At 37.7% G+C, this 22983-nt stretch overlaps 6 protein-coding genes across 6 annotated transcripts; 3 read left to right on the forward strand and 3 right to left on the reverse strand.

Moving 5' to 3' along the window:
- Positions 1-95: 95 nt before the first annotated feature.
- Positions 96-3690, forward strand: LOC145898820 (protein AATF-like). Its single transcript, XM_082987449.1, has 11 exons — positions 96-226; positions 460-652; positions 710-785; positions 990-1146; positions 1850-1953; positions 2041-2180; positions 2236-2371; positions 2440-2589; positions 2819-2958; positions 3061-3141; positions 3201-3690. The coding sequence occupies exons 1-11, from the start codon at positions 148-150 to the stop codon at positions 3340-3342; spliced, it is 1398 nt and encodes a 465-aa protein (XP_082843575.1). The 5' UTR covers positions 96-147; the 3' UTR covers positions 3343-3690.
- Positions 3691-4608: 918 nt separating this feature from the next.
- On the forward strand, positions 4609-6375 carry LOC145897448 (serine/arginine-rich splicing factor 1-like). The gene is made up of 4 exons (XM_082985752.1): positions 4609-4841; positions 5317-5525; positions 5644-5816; positions 6027-6375. Exons 1-4 carry the CDS (start codon positions 4672-4674, stop codon positions 6198-6200), a joined length of 726 nt encoding a protein of 241 aa, XP_082841878.1. The 5' UTR covers positions 4609-4671; the 3' UTR covers positions 6201-6375.
- Positions 6376-6686: 311 nt separating this feature from the next.
- On the reverse strand, positions 6687-8367 carry LOC145899275 (metalloproteinase inhibitor 2-like). The gene is made up of 5 exons (XM_082988009.1): positions 8216-8367; positions 7915-7997; positions 7620-7737; positions 7153-7337; positions 6687-6981 (listed from the first exon to the last, which is right to left on the reverse strand). The coding sequence occupies exons 1-5, from the start codon at positions 8325-8327 to the stop codon at positions 6853-6855; spliced, it is 627 nt and encodes a 208-aa protein (XP_082844135.1). The 5' UTR covers positions 8328-8367; the 3' UTR covers positions 6687-6852.
- Positions 8368-9176: 809 nt separating this feature from the next.
- LOC145897956 (transmembrane protease serine 9-like) lies at positions 9177-13263 on the reverse strand. The gene is made up of 11 exons (XM_082986409.1): positions 13153-13263; positions 12907-13054; positions 12710-12842; positions 12475-12650; positions 12033-12152; positions 10798-10895; positions 10100-10247; positions 9805-9940; positions 9465-9640; positions 9292-9408; positions 9177-9230 (listed from the first exon to the last, which is right to left on the reverse strand). Exons 2-11 carry the CDS (start codon positions 13036-13038, stop codon positions 9177-9179), a joined length of 1290 nt encoding a protein of 429 aa, XP_082842535.1. The 5' UTR covers positions 13039-13054; positions 13153-13263.
- Positions 13264-14746: 1483 nt separating this feature from the next.
- On the reverse strand, positions 14747-17429 carry LOC145898618 (uncharacterized). The gene is made up of 5 exons (XM_082987143.1): positions 17304-17429; positions 16955-17120; positions 16788-16880; positions 16190-16327; positions 14747-15437 (listed from the first exon to the last, which is right to left on the reverse strand). Exons 2-5 carry the CDS (start codon positions 17055-17057, stop codon positions 15277-15279), a joined length of 495 nt encoding a protein of 164 aa, XP_082843269.1. The 5' UTR covers positions 17058-17120; positions 17304-17429; the 3' UTR covers positions 14747-15276.
- A 1206-nt stretch (positions 17430-18635) lies between these two features.
- On the forward strand, positions 18636-22411 carry LOC145897315 (SWI/SNF-related matrix-associated actin-dependent regulator of chromatin subfamily B member 1-A-like). The gene is made up of 9 exons (XM_082985555.1): positions 18636-18785; positions 19063-19174; positions 19808-19937; positions 20409-20549; positions 20741-20868; positions 20968-21137; positions 21206-21396; positions 21820-21951; positions 22097-22411. Exons 1-9 carry the CDS (start codon positions 18684-18686, stop codon positions 22125-22127), a joined length of 1137 nt encoding a protein of 378 aa, XP_082841681.1. The 5' UTR covers positions 18636-18683; the 3' UTR covers positions 22128-22411.
- Positions 22412-22983: the final 572 nt, after the last annotated feature.

A 22983-nucleotide genomic window follows, 5' to 3' on the forward strand; every position in this document is an offset into this window, starting at 1 on the left:
GTAACATTCAGTATCAAAAAAACACAAAAAAAGGCAATGAAACCACGTGACCAAATAAAAACCACTGAATTTTAATCTTTCTGCTCAGATGATCGATGGTTACTGTCACTATCGTATTCACACGTGTTGAAGAGATCTCTTTTTGAAATGACTTCTTTTGTTGAAGAGCTCGCCAAGCTGAGCAATCCTGTTCCTTCGCAAGACCCGGAGGATGATATACATGAAGGTGCGATGTTCACGAATATTTTGTTGTTTGAAACCTACAGTTCATGTGTGACTTTATTGTAGTAAATTCATACATATACGCAACGTCACTAATTATACAAATTTTATTGTACCCTATTGTAAAGGGAACTCGATGTAATGCTGGTATGGTTATGTTCGTGGCTTTATAAAAACTATATTTTTGAAATATTTTCTGAAAAATTCAAACAAAATGTAACTTTTTTATTTGTTTAGAGACCAGAGCACAGCTTGTAGAGAAATATCTACTGGATGATCTAGACAGCCAACCTGTTTCTAGAAATATAAGTAGACTAAAAAAACAAGAAGACAATGATCCAAAATACAAAGGAAAAATCATTTCTAGAAAATATCTAAAAGATGATGACGGTGATCTTGGTGGCGAAACATATTCCGACATTGAAATGTGGTAAAATTTTGTTGATTTGTTTGTATATTCTGATAGATACAAGGTGTCTCTGTGTAGCTCTGGTGGTCATTCAGAGCCAGATGATGAAGCTGATGTTGATGAAGATTTGAGCTGTGGAAAGGATGATTATGAGGTTATTGTTTGTTGCAACTAATCAAACGCAGTATTGTAAGAACTGTTTTAACTTTAATACATACAAAGCAGTTAATTTTTTTTAATACCATGTAGTAAACTAGAAAAATAATTATCTATATAAAGTTAAAGTCACAGTTGTTCTACACATTGCACTTGCGCCCTTTGTAACCTTGCATATGATGTTTTTGCAACAAAATTTCAGAACATATCTGGCAGTGACGATGAAGATATTGATTCAGATGAAGCAATGGGCACAAGCGACATTGAAAATGACAAGTTTGCTCCTCTATTGTTTAAAGATGCAAAGGCAAAACAACATACCACAGCTTCAAAGGAGAAGGACACAAAAAATCAAATCAGTAAGAATGAAGTAACCTACATTTAACTATCATTGCAAGGTTGTATAATATTAAATTTAGAGTTGTCCAAAAACTATAACCCACAGTCAGCCCAAGTATTGCTTGTCAGCACCACGGTCTTAAACCGGGGGATGTGGAAGGTTGAATACCAATGATCTATCCATGTTTGGTATTTCTTTGTGCAGAAACATTACAATAAATTGATCATTATGTTGCAAAACTTGTTTCAGCTTACATGCTTCTAGTTGTTTTATCTTTTGTGTGTGTGAAGACAAAAGCAAGGGCAAAACTTGACTATGCAACCTACGATGTGCATTGTTATCCACAAAACCTCGCATTAAAGACCTGGTTTATTAAAGACAGCCCCATTCCTTCCATTAATAAGTGATATTAAACATATGTAAAAGACTTTTTCCGGAGAGTGGGAGGCACAAGATTTAATAAATGATGTCATAGGGGCACGACCAAAAATGTTTAAGAACCATTGATCTAGATTATTTAGTATTGCTTTAAATTAGGTTTTCTTGGTATCTTGGAAATGATGTATTTTATAGGCAAAGATTTCAATCGGTTGATTTGTTTCGTAAAATGCTAATAAATATATCCCAGATTGGCTATTAAAAATCAATTGAAACAAAAATTGGTCTGTGCTAAAACAACTTGTATCTGTGTAAATAAATGCTGTCTTCTCTCTTCATTGTAGAATTGTGGGAAATGATGCTTGAAATAAGAATCAAGTTGCAAAAGATGATTTCTGTGGCAAACCAACTTCCTCAACCATCCACCTATCCACTTTTTACTCAACAGGTAATTAAGCGCTGGAAAGTAAAATAATAAATAAACTAACAAATCCTTTTTATGTAAATGTGCTGACATGCAATATATTGTCTTTAGGGAGGAACAGAATTCAGAGCAGCTTCCAAACGAGCATCTAAGTCCACCACAAAACTCCAATCTACTTTACTTGAACTTCAATTTTTGCTGCTAAAACAAAACACTGAGTGTGCAACGTCCTTGGATGGTGCAACAGCTAGGTAGATACATGTAAATGTTGTTGGAAATTTCTTCACAAAATATTTTTTCGTGTAGCCTCCAAAGCAATAATTATTGTCCCGAAGATGAGATGGTTAAAAAATTGTTTGGTGTAATGAGGACGCACCGCAGCAAAACACTGAATTACTGGTATGACAAGACACGCCTTTCTGTCAGTAATTTAAACAACAAGGTAGTACATCCTTTTTGTAAAACCATAGTTTGGTGGTTACCTATGAACTATTGTTTTGTCATTTTTAGTCATTTTCAAACTTTGAACGACCAACAGAGGCACAAATAGAACATGTGCTTTCTGATCGCACTCGGTTAATAAGAAGAACACAGTTACAAAGATCTCAGTATCGTGTTCTAGGAACATTGAAAAACAACAGTGACAATGGTGAAACTGAGGTAAACATTACTTTGTATGTGTAATTTGCATGTTGCAAATCAAAGTGCTATCATTATTACTTAACCACAGTCCAACAAATTTGATTAAATTGATTCTTTCAAAATTGTAATATTGTGTAATGCTCAGCTGGTGAACATTTTAAATACAATAAAATAAGACGAACACCAATGAAATACAGGAACACATAGTGTTTACCCAGTTTTTGCAACAGAGCATGTGTTGATTTAGATTAGACATGACGCACATCTAAAACAAACTAATGAAGAAATTTTTGATGATGATGACTTCTATCAACAACTGTTGAGGCAATTAATTGAACAAAAGTCGTCTATTCTTACAAACACCACAGACAGCACAGAAATGACAAGGTAAATTTATTGGTATATATGTCTGGTGAAAAATTGACAAATAAGTTGTAAAATTATGGTTGTTCTGCCCATTAAATGTAAATGCAATAAAATTGCTTTTAGACAATGGCTAAAGTTACAGCGGTTCCATGCCAAGATGAAAAAAGTGGTGGACACTAAAGCCAGCAAAGGACGAAAAATTAGGTAACTGTTTTACTATTTACTGGTTTAGTTTATTTTTTTTTATTTCTATTTGCGTACAGGTACCACGTTCACCCGAAACTAGTTAGCTTTATGACTCCTGAAGACCGAAGCTTGTGGACGCATGAATCGCGAAACCAGCTTGTCAAGTCTGTGTTTGGCCAGACTACGGCAAGAGAAGAATTGAGTGATATTGTGGCCTAGTACTGTAAGCGAAAACAATGAAAATTGTACGAAGAATATGTGCTTGCTGCGATTCAAATCTAAGTTCTTGGTACACCACATTGTATCAATGTGCACTATGGCGTGTAATAGTGTGCTGTGTCTCGCTTGGTCTATGTGATCTATGGTTAATTCTTCACCGACAGCCTTGCCCAGTAGCAGTAAAAATGTCTTTTAGTAAAGCTGTTTAGTTGAGGTCCAGTCGTGCGTAACTCCTATAAAGAAAAACGCGCAACTTCTTTGGATGTCGTTGTAGTTGTTATATTTTACAAATCACAGTGGGTCGAAGAATTCGCAAAGTACCATTTGTTTTGTGTAATACAATCTCCAAATGTGCCCATATTAAATCATAAATTTTCAGGTGAATGTTATAGGCCTAATGAGCGGGATCATTTTTTAATGTGCTGCAATGAAGGGATTTTATACAAAAGAAATGCTACATTGTTAAAAGGATATGGTTCATTCAGCGTTGATGAAATGTGAGATACAATTAAACTATTTCACAGTGTAGCACGTGAAATAGTTTAATTGTATCTCCCATTTCATCAACTTAATTTCTCTCACAATAAGATAGTAGACGAAACTCCCACGGCCTTCTGGTATCCTGCTCAGCGACAGATCGTTTTGCCGCACCTTACTATAAATTTTGTGTTCTATCCCTTCGTTCGTGACACCCGTTACCCCGACATGGACCTACAACTAACTGACATTTGCTTCTATTTTGATAACTCGCCCTGTCGCCAACGCCCTTTGGTCTTTGCAATTTCCAGCGCAACGTGTCTTTCAGTTTAATGAGGTAAGTGGTGCGCACAGAGTAAAATTAGTTGGATATAATCGAGAACACGCAAAACAGTCAAACATTGCAACAGTAGCTGGTAGCGGCAAAAATTTTTTAATGCACTAATATCTTAATTTTATGCACAAATCCCAATGAATAATGTACGCCCCATCGTACGATTTCTGTGGCTTGGATTTTTTCCTTTTCCACGTGATCATTCACCAATCGTTACGCGAGTTTATCTCACATCCCACAATGCAATTTTGTTGTTTCCGGTGTGCTGCTTGCTGCGTGTTGGTTTTGTAATTGTTGCTTGCTTACTTCATTGCCTCGCTGGAATTAGGTTAATTTTACATGACAGCAATTACTGCGGTTTGTTTGAGCATTGTAATGTTAATATATGTGCAGTAACTATGTGTACAATGTAGCAGTAAATGCACTTATTAGTGCAGAATATTTTTATGTTTAATCCAAACTTCATTTGTGCGCAGGCATATACTTGCAATTTGAAGGTATAAATAACGAACAAAACCATGAGTAGAGCCGGATCAACTGATTGTCGCATCTACGTTGGCAATTTGCCACCTGATATAAGAGAACAAGAACTTGATGACCTGTTTTATAAATACGGAGGCATCCGCCATATTGATTTGAAGAACAGACGCGGTGCCCCATTTGCCTTCATAGACTACGAGGACTACAGGTAACTAAACGAATTGTATCACTTAATATGTAGCATGAAAGCTGGAAAGTGAACCCTAAATTGTTTTGTATGTTTGTGACGATTTTTTATAGGCAATGTTGTCATGGTTTGAAATGTATTATGATACCTTTGATTTTTATTCTAAAAGTCGGATTAATTGGATGGAAATGGATTGGAAGGAAGGATAAGGGAATGTAATTTGGCAAAGTCAGTTGACTTACACCCTCAGGATATGGAGGATTGGAGTAGTGGAGGATTAGGAACAAATTTAGTTTTATAAATGGCCGTGAAAATGCTACAAATAAATAAGACACATGCATCAGGAGTGAGGGGAAAATCATTTTTTTAAATGCGTTGTGAGTTTCATGTACTTTAAGTCACTCGTGCAATCAAAAATGGCGACGTTTGCTAGACAGAAATAGTGGTTTGTGTTGTTGAATGTTTTTCTGTATTTTATTTAGTTTATGTTTACCAGAGATGCGGATGATGCTGTTCATGGCCGGAACAACTACAACTATGATGGATATAGGTTGAAGGTGGAACGCCCACGTAGCTCTGCTGGATTTGGTGGCGGCGGCGGTGGTGGTGGCGGCGGCGGCGGGGGCATGGGCCGCTCATCTACTTATGTTCGTGGAAGACCTGGTCCCCCATCAAAACGAACTGATTACCGTGTTGTAATAGAAGGTGAGTTTTGTCTGCAGTACTGTAATTAACTTAAAATTGTTCTACCTGCAAGGCTTTAAATTTACTTCAAAAAAAATAACAAATTACATTTAGTTTTAACTGATTTCATTTCATTAAGGTATACCTGCGAGTGGCAGCTGGCAAGATTTAAAAGATCACATGCGCGAAGCTGGTGATGTGTGTTATTCTGATGTGTATCGTGATGGCACTGGCATAGTGGAGTTTATGAACAGAGATGACATGAAGTTTGCTGTAAAACACTTGGATGACACCAAATTTCGCTCTCACGAGGTTAGGCCTGTTTAACCTCTTGCAACATTGTTTCATTCATAAAATAGCTTTGAATGAGCTTTGATAACTTTTTATTTTTGAACCTCACCTTTGTAAAAAGGGCAATGTATAGTTTTGTTTTGTCATTGATGGCCCATGTTGATACTTAAGTTGCAAATAAAACACTATTTGCTTTTTGCACTCAAAAATGTTTTTATTGTAATGTTTCAGGGTGAAACTGCGTACATCCGTGTTCGCACCGAAGACCGCGATCGCGGTAGAAGTGAATCTCCCGCCAGGTCCAGATCACGCAGTCGCGGTAGGCGCAGATCGCCCAGCTACTCGCCACGGCGTTCAGCATCTAGGTCTCCACGCCGTTCAAGATCTCGTTCCCGTTCCTCATAAGCTTGCCGCTTTGATTGCAGAGCCTTTTTTGTGCTTGTACAGTAGGACCCAATGCATTTTCGTGGGCAATTTGCCAGGATCGAATGCATTGATATGACGGAAAAATGTAAATGTCTTTAGATTTGCCCCGTTTTTATTTTGCGTTGTGGAAATCGAAATAAAACACCTGAATTCTTTACAATCCGGAAAGACCTTCCCGACCAGTTTGTTTAGATTTTTTTGTTAAAACATAGAGCTACGCGTTGCGAAAAAATTCATATCGGTTTCTTAAACTGCTGGAACCACGCGTTCCCTGTTTGTGAATCGATCGACTCTTGGACCCCAGTGACCACCAAAACACCGTGGAAGGTAACAGAAAACAAAGCGTCCTAGGTTAGCAATCGCAACAGCTTCGGAATTCAAGATCGACAGTTTTGTGACATGTTGCCACGAACCCTAGTTTGGGAAACTCTGCTCTGGACAACACTACCACAATCATGCTTGCAGGACGTTGTAATAAAATGATGACGACACAATCAATTTTTCAGTACAAAAGGAGAAACATTTTGGGAAAAATCGAAAAATCACATGACTTTTTGACCTGTGTCAAATGGGACAGAAAAACTTGGATGACCGACGAACCTAAAATTGTGGAAAGAAGGCAGGGATGAGGTTAATGTCCAACGAGTCCTGGTTCTGCCCACCACTGGCACTTCTGGTCAATGTGGAAGCATACGTTGGAGAGCTTTTTTTCACCGGCAACATCAACAGAATCACAACGCTTGTTTGGGTCCTCTCCATCCTGAACAAAAGTAAACATACGCACAACTCACTTTACAAAATTTTTAAACAAAAATAAATAATATGAGATTTTTCATCAGATGTCTGTTTGACATCCCGTGCACTTAAAGGGCCGCCCATCAATGAACCCCGAGTCTAATATTCATTTACGTTTTGCATTGTCATTTCCTACCTTACAGCTGTTCGGCAATGCCGAATTGCAAATTTTGCAATGGTCGCAGGAAGCAGGATAGAGGTAGTTCAGCAGCAAATCAGCAAACGCAAGTTGAGGTGTGTTATATTCCGGGGTCAGTGTTATAATGTGGTCACAAAGACCGATGAAAAGATACTTTCTTGATCCGTATGTATTAGCTCTACCTTTAAATATACGTAGCACAAGATTCATTTAACCTGTATATGCCTTCCAACTTCAAGAGCCGAGGTATACAACTGTGCTTTTATGCAAATACGCAGCAAGCTGTCCACATTTAAGGGAAATTTATCCAAAATATAATCAGTAAAAAATACTTTGACAGTTACTGAAAAGACATTAGCTTATGCTAAGGATTGTTTGAAGTTAATAGCTGGGCATATGTTTACAGGCACTCATTGACAAAATCGTAAATGGTTATTTGGATGTTATTCCTTCGGTTGCCATACCTCCAATCACAACGTAAGTTCGACCAGCTACAAGGTTCACGCCACATGCTGCCCCGTTGCTATTCGAGTAAATATATCTCAGATACCTGGCGTCAAAATTCGGAATTTTCTTGTGAACCTGCGTACAAAGAAGAACTCTGAATTTCACGAAGTTACAATAAAGTCATTTCCTCACACGTTATTTTACCATGCGCAGAGTCTGAATTTGAAAGGATCGATTTCAATTAATTTTTTATTGCTGCGGCAGCTGTGTTTAATTTGTTTTACATGTGTTACAATGCAGTGCTCATTTTACCTGTACATCCCTCACAGTGAACTGGCGTCTCAATCCACCGCCCAGGTAACGATAACTAGATCTCACAACGCGGAACCGCAGAGCTTTAAAATATAAAATAGTTTATTCGTATTTGGTATTAAAGTGGCTGGGTTGCAACCATTCACTGGAAACAGACACATGAAATATATGTACAAAAAAATTACAGCTGTGCCTTGGACATTTTCCATTGTTTTTCCATAAGTAAGCAAATAATGCACATATGTATAATGCACAACATTATATACAGCTATAGCGGGAAATGTGATTTTTTAATACCCACCGTGGCTTGCACAGTAAGACGCCTGTTCGTGCACAAAAAAACATGAGCACGAGCTTGCAAGTTGAAAGCTCAATGCAGCCAGCAGTGCCAATACAAATGCCTGCCGGAACATTATGTCTTCTATGGGGTTTATTTGACTAACTAAACCTCCTAATTCTAAACAAAACAAAAATAATTTACATAACACGTGTGTTTATAGCAGAACTTCTTTTAAAGAGAGAACAATCAACTTTTCTGTGACTTTTCAGCTGTGGCCTACACTGCAAGTTCTAGGCGTCCACATTTAGGCCAATGGGCCAAACACTGCACAAAAACTTGCTTGTATGTTCAGACGCTGTTGCAGAGCCAACGTGCAAAAAACAAAGCCTAAAATAAGACTCGCGGCTCAATTAAATACCAAGAGGGAATTTTTGCATCGTGACTCACGAAAAAGTCATTAGTATTTCCCGAGGCACTTTTCGGGAAATTTCAAACGGAGTTTGTCTTGATGAGACGCCACTTTCGCGATAATTAATCCGTAATTCCGCGATGCGAGACGAAGCTCGTTTATTTTCAGAACAAGTCTGTTTGTGGCCCACGCCTGATCTCGTCAAATTTTAACAACAGGCGGTAATTGCTAAAATGTCTTTGAATGTAATTACTTACATACTTTGCAGCCGTCTGATTATAACAACGCGCAAAACAGTTTAAGGTACGTAATTTAGAATGGAATGTTCATTATCCTTTTCGAAGAGACATAAAATTTCTATCTAAACATGGACAGTTAAGTTGCAAGTGTAAGTATCTGAGCAATGCCTTCTAGTTGCATTTGCGTATATTTGTATTGTAAGCAGACGACATAACCATTCGATACAAGCAGCTCAAATGATGGCATTTTTTTGAATTTTATTATACGATACAAGCAGCTCAAATGATGGCAAAGCACTTTTGTGGACTAATCCTGAGTACTTCGACCAAACGTTTACAAACAGCTGCAGTACATCTGCTGGTTGATCCAGTGGGACACGTCAGCTACCTGCCACAAAACATGCAACGTAAATTCCAGAATTGTTGGCACAATAAAATTGCTTCATTACTTTTGTGTAAACACCCGGCTGGCCTTGGCCACATACGGTTGTCCCATAGGAAGTAATTCCGTGGAGGTAGAACCGGTTGTCGGGATGGCGGCACACAAAAGGCCCTCCGCTGTCTCCCTGCAATAGAAATCTTATGTCCAACTCTATATCAGTAATAACTGTAAGTTCGTTACGTCACAAGTGTCCTCGCCCTGAACGCCTGCGGCGCAAAACTTTACGTCATCATCCAAAACCACCCTGTTGTCGTAACTTTTCGCGTTGATCAGTGTTGTGGTTGTGCAAAGAAAACCCGGGTAAACACTCAATTTCAACTCCTTTAGAACGTCAGATGTTTGGCCCTTTGGGGAAGCTGTATCACATGAGGAGTACATTTATCCCTATGTGTTACACTAAGCATAAATTTTTCATAACTTATCAGACACTGATTGATTTCACGTAAAAAATGCAAATCAACTGTTTTGGTGAAAACAATCTTTGTCGGATTTTGGGTAAACACTTTTAACCAAGTCATACTTATCATTCCCCAGCCGGTGGCGTAACATTCCGCACCCAGGAACGTATCTGTTGCGTAAATGTCGTCGGTTGGAGTGTCTGGAGGCACCACAGTAATTGGGCTGACATTTACATCAAACGTAGCAGGCCGAGAAAGCTAAAATCAACATTCAATACTTAACTTAATTTGTTTTTTCGTGAACGTTTTGTGTTTTATTAATCACTTTGATTTGATTAAAAATACCGCAACAATAAACTAACTTTCTTAGCAAAAACACAGACTTATTTTCATTTTTATAGGTGATGACTGCAATACCTTGATCATTGCAACGTCGTTATTGAGCGTCAAGGTGTCGTAATTTGGGTGCTGGATAAACATGGTCAGGTTAAAGTACTGCTCTCGTCCAGTCAAAGCAGACCTGTTGTGCATGCCCAACACCAACCGATATCGGTCGAACAACTGGCTGTCGATTACAATTGATGTTATGCATTGCAATGATTGGAATTGGTGTTTTTGTTAATTAGTAGCATAAACGCTTGTTTCCAAATGATTTGGTATAACAGGGGTCTTCGAACACCGAGTAAAGGACCGGTAACCATTTGTGAGCCTTTTACCGGCCCGTGCATTAATAACAAATTATCGGTGGTTATTTGAAATCCTCTGCACGCTTTGTACCAACAGCAACAAACAACCTGTTGCCACCTATAACCGTCGCATGCGTATATTATCTTCGTGCTGGCTCTCATCGATGCGCACTTATTGAGAGTGTTCCTTGCATTCATTTTTTATTAGGCTGTATATATCCACAGAACCTTAACGCCAGGTGCGTGAAAATGCTATCTGCAGTAGTGCAAAAGGGTTAGGGATCCTTTCATCATGTTCACAACACCATATGGTTTACACTGATGTTCGCACAAATCTTATTTTGTGTATGTGTTTTAGGCATGGTTAGAACACCTAGGCTATACTTACAAGCCGCAATGGGCAGCTGTGATCACCCACTGGTAATTAACCAAGCTCCCTCCACAAGCGTTGTTACTGTAGAGTCCTTGTATCGGTGGATAGATAAAAGCCATCCAAGGCCACCTGTTTGCATCGACTGTAGATCCCCCTGTTAACAATTCAATTATGAAACATTACCGTTGAAGCCGAAAAAAAATAATTAATTTGACTGTAAACTTTAAATTAAACTTACGAAACGCCACCTGCACTGAAGTAAAAATATGAACAGAACATGCTTACCTAAAACCCGCGTTTCAGGAACGTCACTCGACGAAACCATATTCACAACTGAATAAAATATATAATCTCATTAATAGGCAGATACGGGTTGACGGTCAAATAATATAAGGATTACCTAAGGGTAGGCCGCCAATTAAGCCCAAAAAGAATCTACAAAGATCTTGCGTCTTCATTATTCCCAATCCTTGAAACGTCTGTTCGATGGGGCTATTTTCTTGGCCATTTTATTCGCAATCTATTTGCATATAAACCGTTCTCATCCGATCTTGGCTAAATCGTGCACCAGGTTCAAAATTGTTGACGTTGCCTCCAAACAGAATGAGAGGAAGGATTAATATTACGTAACCGGACTGACTATAACAATGTCAAACCTTGTTAGTGACTGGATTTGTAATTACATGGTTGTAAACACGACTCTTTCTCAGCACTGTGGCCAGTCACGATTTTAATAGTGTCCAAGAAACGGGAGAATTGGCTTGAGCTGTATTTTGTCAGAGCATTATTTTATGATCAAACAAACAAACCGATATATAACGTTGGACAAATAACCGATATAGAAACCTATGCTGAGGATTGTATTCAATGAAGAATATACGTGAATAAAAAATGACTGATTGCTTTCGAGACAAAGGGGGATGTGGGGTGGTTGTCAACGGAACTCGTTTTTTACCACCTTTTTACTGCAGGCTATACTTTGTGAGCTGGGGTAGCAGACATTTAGGACCTCGGATTTTCCCATTTTATTAAAAAAAACATTATTCATATTTTCAATACCAATTTTTATTCTCCAGGTTAGTACAAGCACACAATAGTAACAGATAATCACAATACACTTCACTGAATACATAGAATATGTAGCTTGTTGTTTTCAATTCTTACGCGTCAGAGATTGTTTGTTTGACGATTAATCCAAGTTAAAACGTTGGCCACCTGTTTGAAAAAAGTGTTATATTTTGGGTTGAATTTTTGAAACCAACAATAAAAAGTGCCAAACACAAAAGCGTACTTTGACATAAATTCCGGGTCTTCCTAACAAACCGCACTCAGTGCTTCCATAAGAGGTGATGCCGTGTAAATAATACATACCATCTGAATGAAGACATACCAATGGACCCCCGCTATCTCCCTGCAATTAAAGCCAGGTTTTAAGCCAGATTCTGTAATATATCTATGGGCTATGTGAATTTTTCCATAAGCAGCTCCAAGAGAATTGTATAATATGTTGGCTTGTATGAAGCCAATTTTCATTTAGTTTGCAACGTCTATTTAAATTTGTTCCAATCCATTTTAAACAAATTTGAGTTTGTTTTCCGGTGTTATTCTGAAAGTGACTATTCCCAATTGTCAGCCCAACTGGTGCTACCAAATCAAATTGTCAGATAAATAATATAAGGTTTGCGAATAACCACACATAGTACAATAAAAGCAATAAAATGCTGGGGTCCTACGTTACATGTGTCTTCTCCAGCACTGCCTCCAGCACAAAACTTGTTGTCGTTGTTTTGAACGAATCGATTCTCGTATTCTGATGAATATCGCAGGGTTAATTGAGTGCAGTGGACTCGCCGCATAATTGATAATTTCAGTTGTTTCAATGAATCTGAAGTATTTCCTGCAGGGGAACCTGTTGAAAAATCACCTTGGGCTTGAACAAACGGAAAAAGTAGATTACAAAGGACTTACTTGTCACTCCCCACCCAGTAACATAGCAGTCGGAATAGACGTGGCTGTTGAGGGAAAAAGAATCATCTGTCAGTGTTCCGTTATAGATTGTGATGGGTCGTACACTCGGAGTAACAATAGCTGGTCGGGATAGCTTTGAAATAAAATTTGATGCAGTCCTTAAACTTTAGATTATGCCAAAACTCATACGATTTTACCCTAATAAGCGCAACGTCGTTGTTGTAAGTGATCCCGTCATAGTTTGGATGAACTATAAAGTTGGTCAGATTGAAGTATTGCTCGTTTCCTGAAGGAGCAGATTTGTTCCCCAAACCCAACACAACTCGCATCCGATGATAATTTAGACTAAACAAAACAAACGTGACGCTCTGTCTGACCGTTAAGCAAAAAAACACGTTATGTATACAATTGAACAATACAGCGTACAATAAAAAAATTCTTACAAGCCACAATGGGCAGCAGTGATCACCCACTGCTGGTTTATCAAACTTCCACCGCAAGACTAAACGCTGGAGAACAGACCCGAGTGAGGGTAGATCAAAGCCATCCACGGCCATCTGTTGGCTGGCGCTGTGGAACCACCTGTGATGTACACGATTCGATGCTTGTTTGTCCTGAAAAGACTTCAACGACCAACACACACAAAAATTTACAAATAATTTAAAATTATTGCTTAATACTGCTCTTCTGGCAAACTTTATTGTAATTACGTTTCTCGACGTTTCGGCTATTATGCAAAAGCCTTCATCAGGAGGAAGTATCTAAGTCTACCACAGTGGATAATTTGAGGCACATAAACAAAAACGCTACAAAAGAAAGAAGAAGTGAAACAACGAAAAAGCGAAAAAGTTTCACTTCTTCTTTCTTTAGCAATAAATATACCTGGCAGCATCGGTAACAATTTAATTTAAAATTATTCTCGAACACTAAATAACGCGTAAAACAGAATAACACTTACGACTTCTTACCAAGAATTCTTTTCTGTATCTCATGATCGGGCACAGCTGAGTTCGCTGCTGAAATAAACAACGATTGATAACAACGTTCTGTTTCCAAAATAAAAACCCGTCATTCGTTTTGTACCTGAATTCCCGTGAGCAATGAGACACAATGCCCCCAATAGAACAATATTCTTCATTGTGACAATGATGTTTTGTGATTTTCAAGAAATCGAATTCTTTCATGCAGTTTCGGCAACTTGGCGATGATATTTAAGCCAAACTTTTTGCATCCAAAAGCAGGAGAGGAACAGTTTTGTTGTGTTGTTTGTTATATGGAAGGAAAAACCGTGCATGCATCTCCCGCTTCCATACGTGGACTCACCATATCTCAAACAGCCCAATATCCGGAGCAAAATAGGGAAGATATAGGTTACATGCAGGGTTGCCATGCCGTCTTTATTTATAATATTTTTTCTTATTTGAAAGGTGGACGTCTTATAAAATATGATCGTCCTTATTTTGAGATGTGTCCCTATTTATGATTGGACGTTCTAATTTTTTAAATGTTCTGACTTGTTAACTCCGGCGATATTGGCCAAAACCATTAGTCTACAATTCCTAAACTTTTTCATCCCAAACAATTTTAGGTCCCACTTTCAAGAGCGTTAACTAATACTAATTTTTGGTTTGTGGATTGGACTACACACGGACAAACAGCTCAAGTCCGGATTAAATTTTCAGTTTAAACGCAATTGGCGATTTTTCTTGACGACCAGACACATGTTGAGTGTTTGTTGTATTTTTTTAATTACATAAATTGTCTGCGTGAGGGTTCTCGGAGGCAGTGCCTTTTAGCGATTACCATCTAACGGGAACACCAACAAATTTTATCCGGTGCGATGCAGTTACATGCAAAACAGGGAGTTATATAAGCGCCTTGATGTCCACCAGATCAAGCACTGACATTATGCGGGTATTCAGCAAGAACGACTACAAACTATTGTGTAAAAGAACAATGGATATCTTGATCTAATAATCGCATTGCTTTATTTGTCATGGTTGGGAAACATATTTAAATTCGGCATTATTTATAAGTTATTTTCGGTTCTATGCGAGAATGGAAGTTGTTTGTTGATTTACACTTTAGAAAATAAAGCAAAAAATGAAGGGAAAACCGCCATTTTCATCTATAGTCCACCAACAAATTCATATTTCTGCTGTTATCACACATTTACATTGATCCTGGGTTTTCTCCAACTGTCAAAAAGTCAAAATAACACTCCTACAAAATTCAACATCCAATTTACAATGTTATGTTATATTAACATACACACACGAATGTGGAGCAGATTAATTAAGTTTCAAAGCAATAAAACATCAGTAACGAGCCCTAAAAGCAAGTAAAACTATTAACACCAGCGCTGCTTCTATTTAAATCATTGAAAATGATTGTCGTGGGATCACGAACTGGAAGTTATGGGGTTCATTCGCTTCACTACAGATTACAAATTAGGCACTTGGTCATGGAAAAGTTAAAACAGCTAAAAAAGCACAATTCAGTAACAATCACAAAGGTAGCAAAATGTGTTTTTGGGAATGCACTGCAGTCAAATTTGTGAAGACAAATTACAAGGTCGAGGCCAGTTCCATGTAGGTCATGATCCCACCGGCAGCCAGAGCAAACGGAAACGATGCCCAACCAAGCCCGAACGAGTAACCCCAGCTATTCGTGCCGCTTTGGTAGGAAAGACTAGTGAAAAGACCAAGGCAAGTCAGTCCGAAGAATGCTGAAAAGGAAGAGAAATTCTCATTTTGTAATCTTGATTGAAAGCGTTCGTCAATACTGTGACTTTTGTAAATCTTGATAATGCAAAACAGCTGTTTTGTAATGCAAAACCCCTTTTTGACAATTCAACTAAATATGTATTACCGCTCAAGTTGAAAAGATGCGTAAATATCCACACACTTTTGCTATTTAGTATAACGTTTTTTTAACATTACAGGGGGAATAAAATGAAACCGCTATCCGGAAAGTTTGTTTGGAAATGATTTAATACTCAAACATAAGCCCTTTCTTGAGAACGCCCGCTGCGGTCAAAGCAAGCTTCTATTCAGTCGTGGTTTGGTAAATTTGCAGACCTTTTGAGATGTGAAAAGGCTGCTCGGATGGTTAATCATGCCCAACTCTACGACCCAGTGCATTCTTTCGTACAAGTAGTGAGTCAAGTTGTTTACGCATTCTGCCAATTTCACATTCCAGTATACTGTATGCGCAAAATCGACCAACCAACCAAGTTTTGCGTTAGGCTTCTTGTAATATAATAACTGTAATAACGTCGAAGTCAAAAACACCAGGAATAAAAAAAAATGATTAAATGTGACTTTCGCAAAACGGTATGTGTTGTTGTATAGGCACAATCAGAAAGCACAGCAAAAATTATTCTACGCAAGCATTATTTTCTTGCGTTTGGTTGGAAAAGCTGACTTTCCAATAAAAGAATTCTTGATTGAATTTTCTTCACATAAAAATCTAACTCACCTCCCATCAGAAAAAGCGTCGCCATCACAGAAGCTCCAATCTTAACTCCGGCATTTTTAAATGCGATGCTGATCAGAGTAACCACGAAGCCCATGAAGGCCATTGCAACAGCAAGAACTCCGAATCCACGAACCATTTCTACCAAGCAATATAAATAACCTCGTGCCAAACGCAGTTTATTACAAGTAAAACATGTTTCGCTAAAACCAACATCAGTTCTTATTCAGATAAATTGTGAAGTTTCCACCTGTGTCACACACAGCAAGTGGCGTTGGAAAAAAGGTCGATTTTGGATCGAAAATATTGAATGTTGTTACATTTCTATCAAGGTTTTATTTTGAGTTTGGTGATTTACATACAAGTCTTTTCTCCATGTTACGGATAATCAAGGGCATTGAGATTGTCAGTCTAGGTCCGAAATAAACCGGTCCCCAGGTCATTTATGTTTCATACGTTACACCTTATAACCACTAACAATAGGATTCTGTTGCCTGATAAAGTTGACACTTACATAAGATTCTCGTAATTCAACAAACAACTTATGTAGGCCTAAGGTTAATAAAACCACACATGGAGATACAATAGTAACTCCCCTCACCATAGTTGCGGTATTTTCTATCAAGCCCAATCGAAAAATCCTGACATCCTGATGGGCCATCGCACTTCTGCCAGAGCCCGGTGTTGGTGTTGCCTGTTCCAATTCACAATATTACTTTTTTTGTTTTGCACGCTAAGACTTAATGATAATATTGAAGTTTGTCTTACTTTCGACGAGCCAGAAGTTGGTGCAAATTGCCACCAAGATGAACACAAAGCTAACCATTCCCATAAAGGCTGCAAGCGCAGACATTATGACGCTCTTTCCCATGTTTCTGTTTTATCGTTGACTTGGAAAAGAATTGAGAAAGATGTAGCGGATAGTTCTGGAACACTGAAAATCATATCGTCTTATCACTTATGCGCTTATCACTTATTATTATTTTTTTTAAATGTTTGACACTTCAAACCAACCTGAAGGTTATCAATCACAAGTACAAATCAGAAAAAACATCAAACTAATTGAATACAGTGAGACCATTGCGGCATTGCAAACTTCAGGAAACAAACAACATACCTTGGTCTGTTGTACTCTTCAGCTTGCTCGGGAACCGCCCAGTAAAAACACGTCTTGCCCCTGTGTTGAGTTACTTGCACAATAGAACAGACCACCACTCAAGAGAAGGAGCGTCCACGCTCGAACGCACAAGTTGTGCCCGCAGGTGGAAAAAAGTGTCAATCGTCATGGGTCGTATAGACCGAGCCGTGTAACTCGTTGCGCACGGAATTTTGCTCCGGGTAAAAACAATTATAGGCTGGAAAGAAGAAAATTACACAGCCGTTTGCATAAAATAATTATGCACATTGCGGAGGTCAGGCCGACTGAACGGAATTAACTTCAATGGTGTTTATGGTGATTCTGTTTGGGCATACAAGCAGTATTTCAACAACTAAACTTATATAACTGCTATGTTTTAGAACATTATTAATGCAATAATCAATGACTAACAGTAACAACAGCACGACACAAATAAAATCAAGACAACACATTCCATACAACAAAGCAAAAAAATGCATAGTGAGAAAAATATGTGTAGGAAAATGGTAAGTTTAATGAAAATGTTAGTTGTTTTAACATGGACGAGAAGTCCTGTGGAATCTATCCTATAGTTCCGTCGGAGAGATATGTCGGCAAATGAATTTAATGTTTTGAAACTGCAAAACGCGAAGCGCTTTCTTTGATTAAATACAACCGTATCAACTGATTAGTCTGGGTGGAATGATTTCATCGGACTTTTATACAAAAAATATCACTTGATTTTGATGATTTCATCGGTATTTTCCACAAAAATATCAATTGAAGGTCCTCTTTACAAAAGTAATAAATGGAGGAAAGTACGATTGCTTGCCTGTGAAAGCGGGTTAGCGTCATATGTCTGAAAAAAATGACAATAATTGTTTTGGTAAACATGGACCCACAATGTTTTCCGATCAGTAATTAGCATTATTTGCACTCATTTTATTGTTTTTAGCAAAATAGGTTTGTGATTTCCAGTTGAGTGCAAACAGACTTTCTCAATTTCAAAGCTTTTTTTTTAAGCAAATCAAGCGAAATTTCAACTATGGTAAAAGATCCCACAAAAATGTGTGTTATGCATGCCCGAAAATATTGGCAAAATTAAAACAAACAAATTGATACATACTAGCTTCGGCGTTTGACTTTATTCGAAAGGGTTACAAAAACCTTGTGGAAACAAAATTGAATTTAATCCGGTTAATGTTTTTAATTTGTTGCGTTTTCTTGCAATTCAAACATGCGCAGTTGCTTTGTATATACGTAAAACGTAATAAATTTTCTGTGCTTATAGGATTTTTTTGATGACGTCATAAACAATATTTGTGAAACTTGGCGGTCGTACGCGCATGTTACATACAATTTGTTTTCATAACTGGAAGTATGTCTAAAGCTGGAGAAAGTAGTGGACCAAGAACGTTTGGGCAAAAGCCAACAAAGTTTCAGTTGGAAGAGGGCGGAGATTATTACATGATCGGATCTGAGGTTAGTGTAACAAATAATGTCTGCAGATGTTTCGCGAGTTTTGTTGATCTCACAAAAAATGCGTTGAAAAAGTTGCGTATTTGGGTGCGGGAGTTGATTACTTTGAATAGAAGAGCCAAAGCTAATATCCTATTAATCATCTTAAGTAGAGTAGACGTTTCGAACACTAACTGTGTTCATTAGTATATGAATGAGCTGCATGCATATTAGCTTTGGCTTTCCTATTCACAGTTGTGTGTGTTAGTAAAATGTTTAATTATATCATTTATTGGAAAAGGTTGGAAACTACTTGAGATTGTTTCGTGGATCTTTGTACAAAAGATATCCATCACTATGGAGGCGCATGGCAACACCGGAAGAACGAAAACTAATTGCTGCACGTTCACCGGGTATATTTATTGAGATACACTTAAGATTGAAATAATGTTTTACGTTTTGTTTAAAGCTTCTCAGAAGGCGAGATAGATATATTTATTATTTCTGATCACTTATTGTTCAGGGCAAAAGACTGATTGTTTTTTCTGTAAAAACTTTAATTAAAACTGCTTTTCAGCTAATTTACCCATGTGTGGATGTGCTAGTGATTAGAAATTTAGGTATCAGATTGTTTTACAGATGTATGGGAAAGAGCAGTCAAAAGAGAATTGAGAAGAAGGTGGAAGTTAGGATTATCCACAAAAAGTATTTCTGTTCTAACAAGAGAGCTTGCAAACAGTTTTGTTTGGTTCCTAAACATACACAAGAATAAGTCCTAATATTGCAAGAATTCCCGAAAGGTTGCAGCCAATAACACATAATATTGTTCAATTGTAGCCAAGACAAATGTTTTCAAAGTGTAGTAAAGTTTTATTAGATCACTTGTTTTAGAACAGGTTTATTTTCAATCACATATATTACCTAACGGATGGTTACCAGTTCAGTGTACTTTTATCATATAGGCCAGTGCAATGAGGAAAGGTGTGCTTGACACAAGACCAGATTAAAAAACACCACAAAGTAGTTTTAATGATGTGAATTTGTAGATATTGGACACAGCAACCTGGCTACAAATGTATCGCTACTGAAAGCTTGTGAGGTGGAAGATGTATATGAAGGGAATGATGACCAATACAGAGCAGCCACCATCTCCACAGCAGCTGATGCTTGCCTAAGGTAAATTGTATTGAGGTATTTATGCAAAAGTCCTTATTGTTCATAATGTTTGGTTTACCTTCAAAATGTGGTTTTGCTTTCTATTTGTATCTAAATTTTTGCCATAAGTTTAGGTATTTTTCTCTGTCAGTTGTGTTTATACTCATATAAAATGCTTTTTGGCAAGTTACTTAGTTTGTTTGATTTGTTCAGACTTCATGATTTGCTATTTTTGACCACATGCAGTGAAACTATGTTAGAAGTTGTTAATTTTACTTAAAATTAAACACTAACTACATTTTTTTTGTCTGATTTTGATTTAGAAATATTCCATCCAGTGATGTAAGAAAAAGAAGCACTCTGGTATAATTACAAATTTTGTTGCAGGTCAACAGATTTTTTTATCGAAGTTAAATAAAAGTGTTTATACAATGCATTTTCCCAGGGATGCAATAGGCCTTCATATGTTTACCCAAAATACTCGTTATTTAGAGATGCCAACAAACAAAAGAGAAGTAACCAGTGGGTTCCTGCTCTCCCAAATAGTTCCCACCATCTTGATGCTGTGCCATGTGCAACGTCTATTACACACATACCCAAAGAAAAAAAGAAAATTAGGACATTCCCATTTTGGTATGAGATTGTTGTACTGGTTCTGTTTATGCTATATATGATAAGTAGGTTAAATTCCTTGCTCTATTTAAACAAAATTGTTCTACTCTAGCCTTGATGGTAATTATTAAATGTATATACATACTACATATGCAATACAAAAGTTTTGAGATGTGTTCATAGTGTATTTATAAATATAAAAACGTGTTTAGTTATGATGATCGACATCCAGAAGCAATTCACAGTAATGCTGGTCAACCAGAAGTTCTCGTTCCAATTCGATTAGATATGGAAGTAGACGGACAGAAACTGCGTGACACTTTTTGCTGGAATAAAAATGGTATTTTCATTGACATTTTTTCCTGACTCTGAGAAATGCATGTAAAATTTAGTGATTTGAAATTTTTGGAAAATTAAAAATCCCAAACATTTTGTTCAGAGCAACTAATCACACCAGAAATGTTTGCTGAGGTTTTGTGTGACGACCTGGACTTAAACACAATCACTTTTGTTCCACTTATTGCACAAGCAATACGAACACAAATTGAGGCATTTCCAACTGCTGCAAGTCTTTTATCCGAACAAACAGACCAACGTGTTATTTTAAAGGTACTCACACATGTTTTACATTCATATACTACTCACAAAACTCGTGTTATAATTTGAATGATTTGCAGCTGAACATTCATGTTGGCAACATCAGCTTGGTTGATCAATTTGAATGGGATATGTCAGAGGCTGACAACAGCCCAGAGAAGTTTGCACAGAAACTCTGCCAAGAGCTGGGCCTCGGTGGTGAATTTGTCGCTGCAATTGCTTACAGCATAAGAGGACAGTTGAGCTGGCATAAGCGCACTTATGCATTCAGGTTAAGACAAAGTACAGGGGTTCTATCTATAGTCACAGACATTATTGTCATAACTTTTTGTATATAACTAAAACACCCATTTTGACAAACATTCCATGCTTGTTTTAATCTTTAGCTTTTAGACCAGTAATGGGAAAGCTGTAGTCCCTGGGACAAATTTGGCCCATTAGGAGTAAATTAATGTCATTTAAGAAAATTGTAATACTGCGGTGTATAATGTAACTTTGTTGCACCTATTTTTTCTTTTCAGTTACATCATTCAAATTTTGAATGTTACAATTGTAAATAGGATAGTTCATGAACTGTAAGATCTTTGTCCACTTTTACTCTTATAGTCCATTGGCCCGCCTTTTGACCCCACTGCTGTTATGCCTGTCTGTCAATGTTTTAGACACCCAGTCAGTATCCTCATTTCTTTTTTAGTGAAAACCCCCTGCCATCTGTGGATGTTGCAATAAGAAACACTGGAGAGGCAGACCAGTGGTGCCCCTTCCTGGAGACACTAACAGATGCCGAAATGGAGAAAAAGATAAGGGACCAAGATAGAAACACAAGGTGTATATTTTAATATTTGGTCTGGGGAATAATTTAATTTTTTGAAAAATATGTCTGTGTTCATTGTACTGATAAAGCATCTGTGTTGACAAGGCAATTTAATGCTGCCTTGAAGTTTCCCATACAACTTTATATTTTATATCAGGCGAATGCGACGGCTCGCCGCTGCATGGTGAAGTTCCGACCAGGAAGGACCAATGTTGCTACACTCATCATCAAAACTACTTGCCGAGACCGATAAGGCGTTTACGTAAATTGCGGCCACTACTGCTGTTTGTTTACATCTGCAGTACTATTCACATATGTGTGTTTTTTTGCAATACAGTTTGTATGTTTATGTGACGACGTAAATGCACTGTTAGTAAGTATCGGACTGGAGTTTGAAAAGTTGTTCTAAGAAAACATGCATAAAACTACCCTACCGTTAAATATATTGCTTTGACAACCCATCCCCGATTTGTTTTGCAAGCACAGCTGCCAATATATTAATCACGCACTCACTTGTAGCATGTTTTATTTTTAAACTGACAACGGTAGCAAATAGCAATTCAAAACAGACTTACAAAACACAAATTATTTTGCCTCGCGTAATTCGAAAAGCAAAACCTAACGGAAATGAGTTTCGTAAAGCAAGTTGGGCATTTGAAGAAACATGTAATGGCCACTAAGCTGTTACCATCTTGCTCGTTCGTTCAATCTTCATCCACGTTTTGCATGTAGAGTAGGCAAATGACAACATAATGCAACTCGAACTCCTTACTCCCATTCAACAATGTCGTCAATTTTTCTCTCAAATACAAAAACGTTACGCCTTTAATTGTAAGGTTCAAGGCAAATCTATTAATCTGAGCAAAACGTATACTCCCGGCGAATGCACCCTATAAAGAACGTTCAGCTGCTAGTGCACAAATATTTTAAACAAACTTTTAGCAACCCCCTCGGCACCGGCTGTTGCGGCTACGAACTGCAGTATTGAGCAGTCCGCGCGAGTAGAGAGCGAGCTAGAGAAAAAGGCAAGGCTAATGTTTGCTT

Source organism: Ascidia mentula, chromosome 4 (assembly GCF_947561715.1).
Source record: "Ascidia mentula chromosome 4, kaAscMent1.1, whole genome shotgun sequence".
Taxonomy (NCBI): domain Eukaryota; kingdom Metazoa; phylum Chordata; class Ascidiacea; order Phlebobranchia; family Ascidiidae; genus Ascidia; species Ascidia mentula.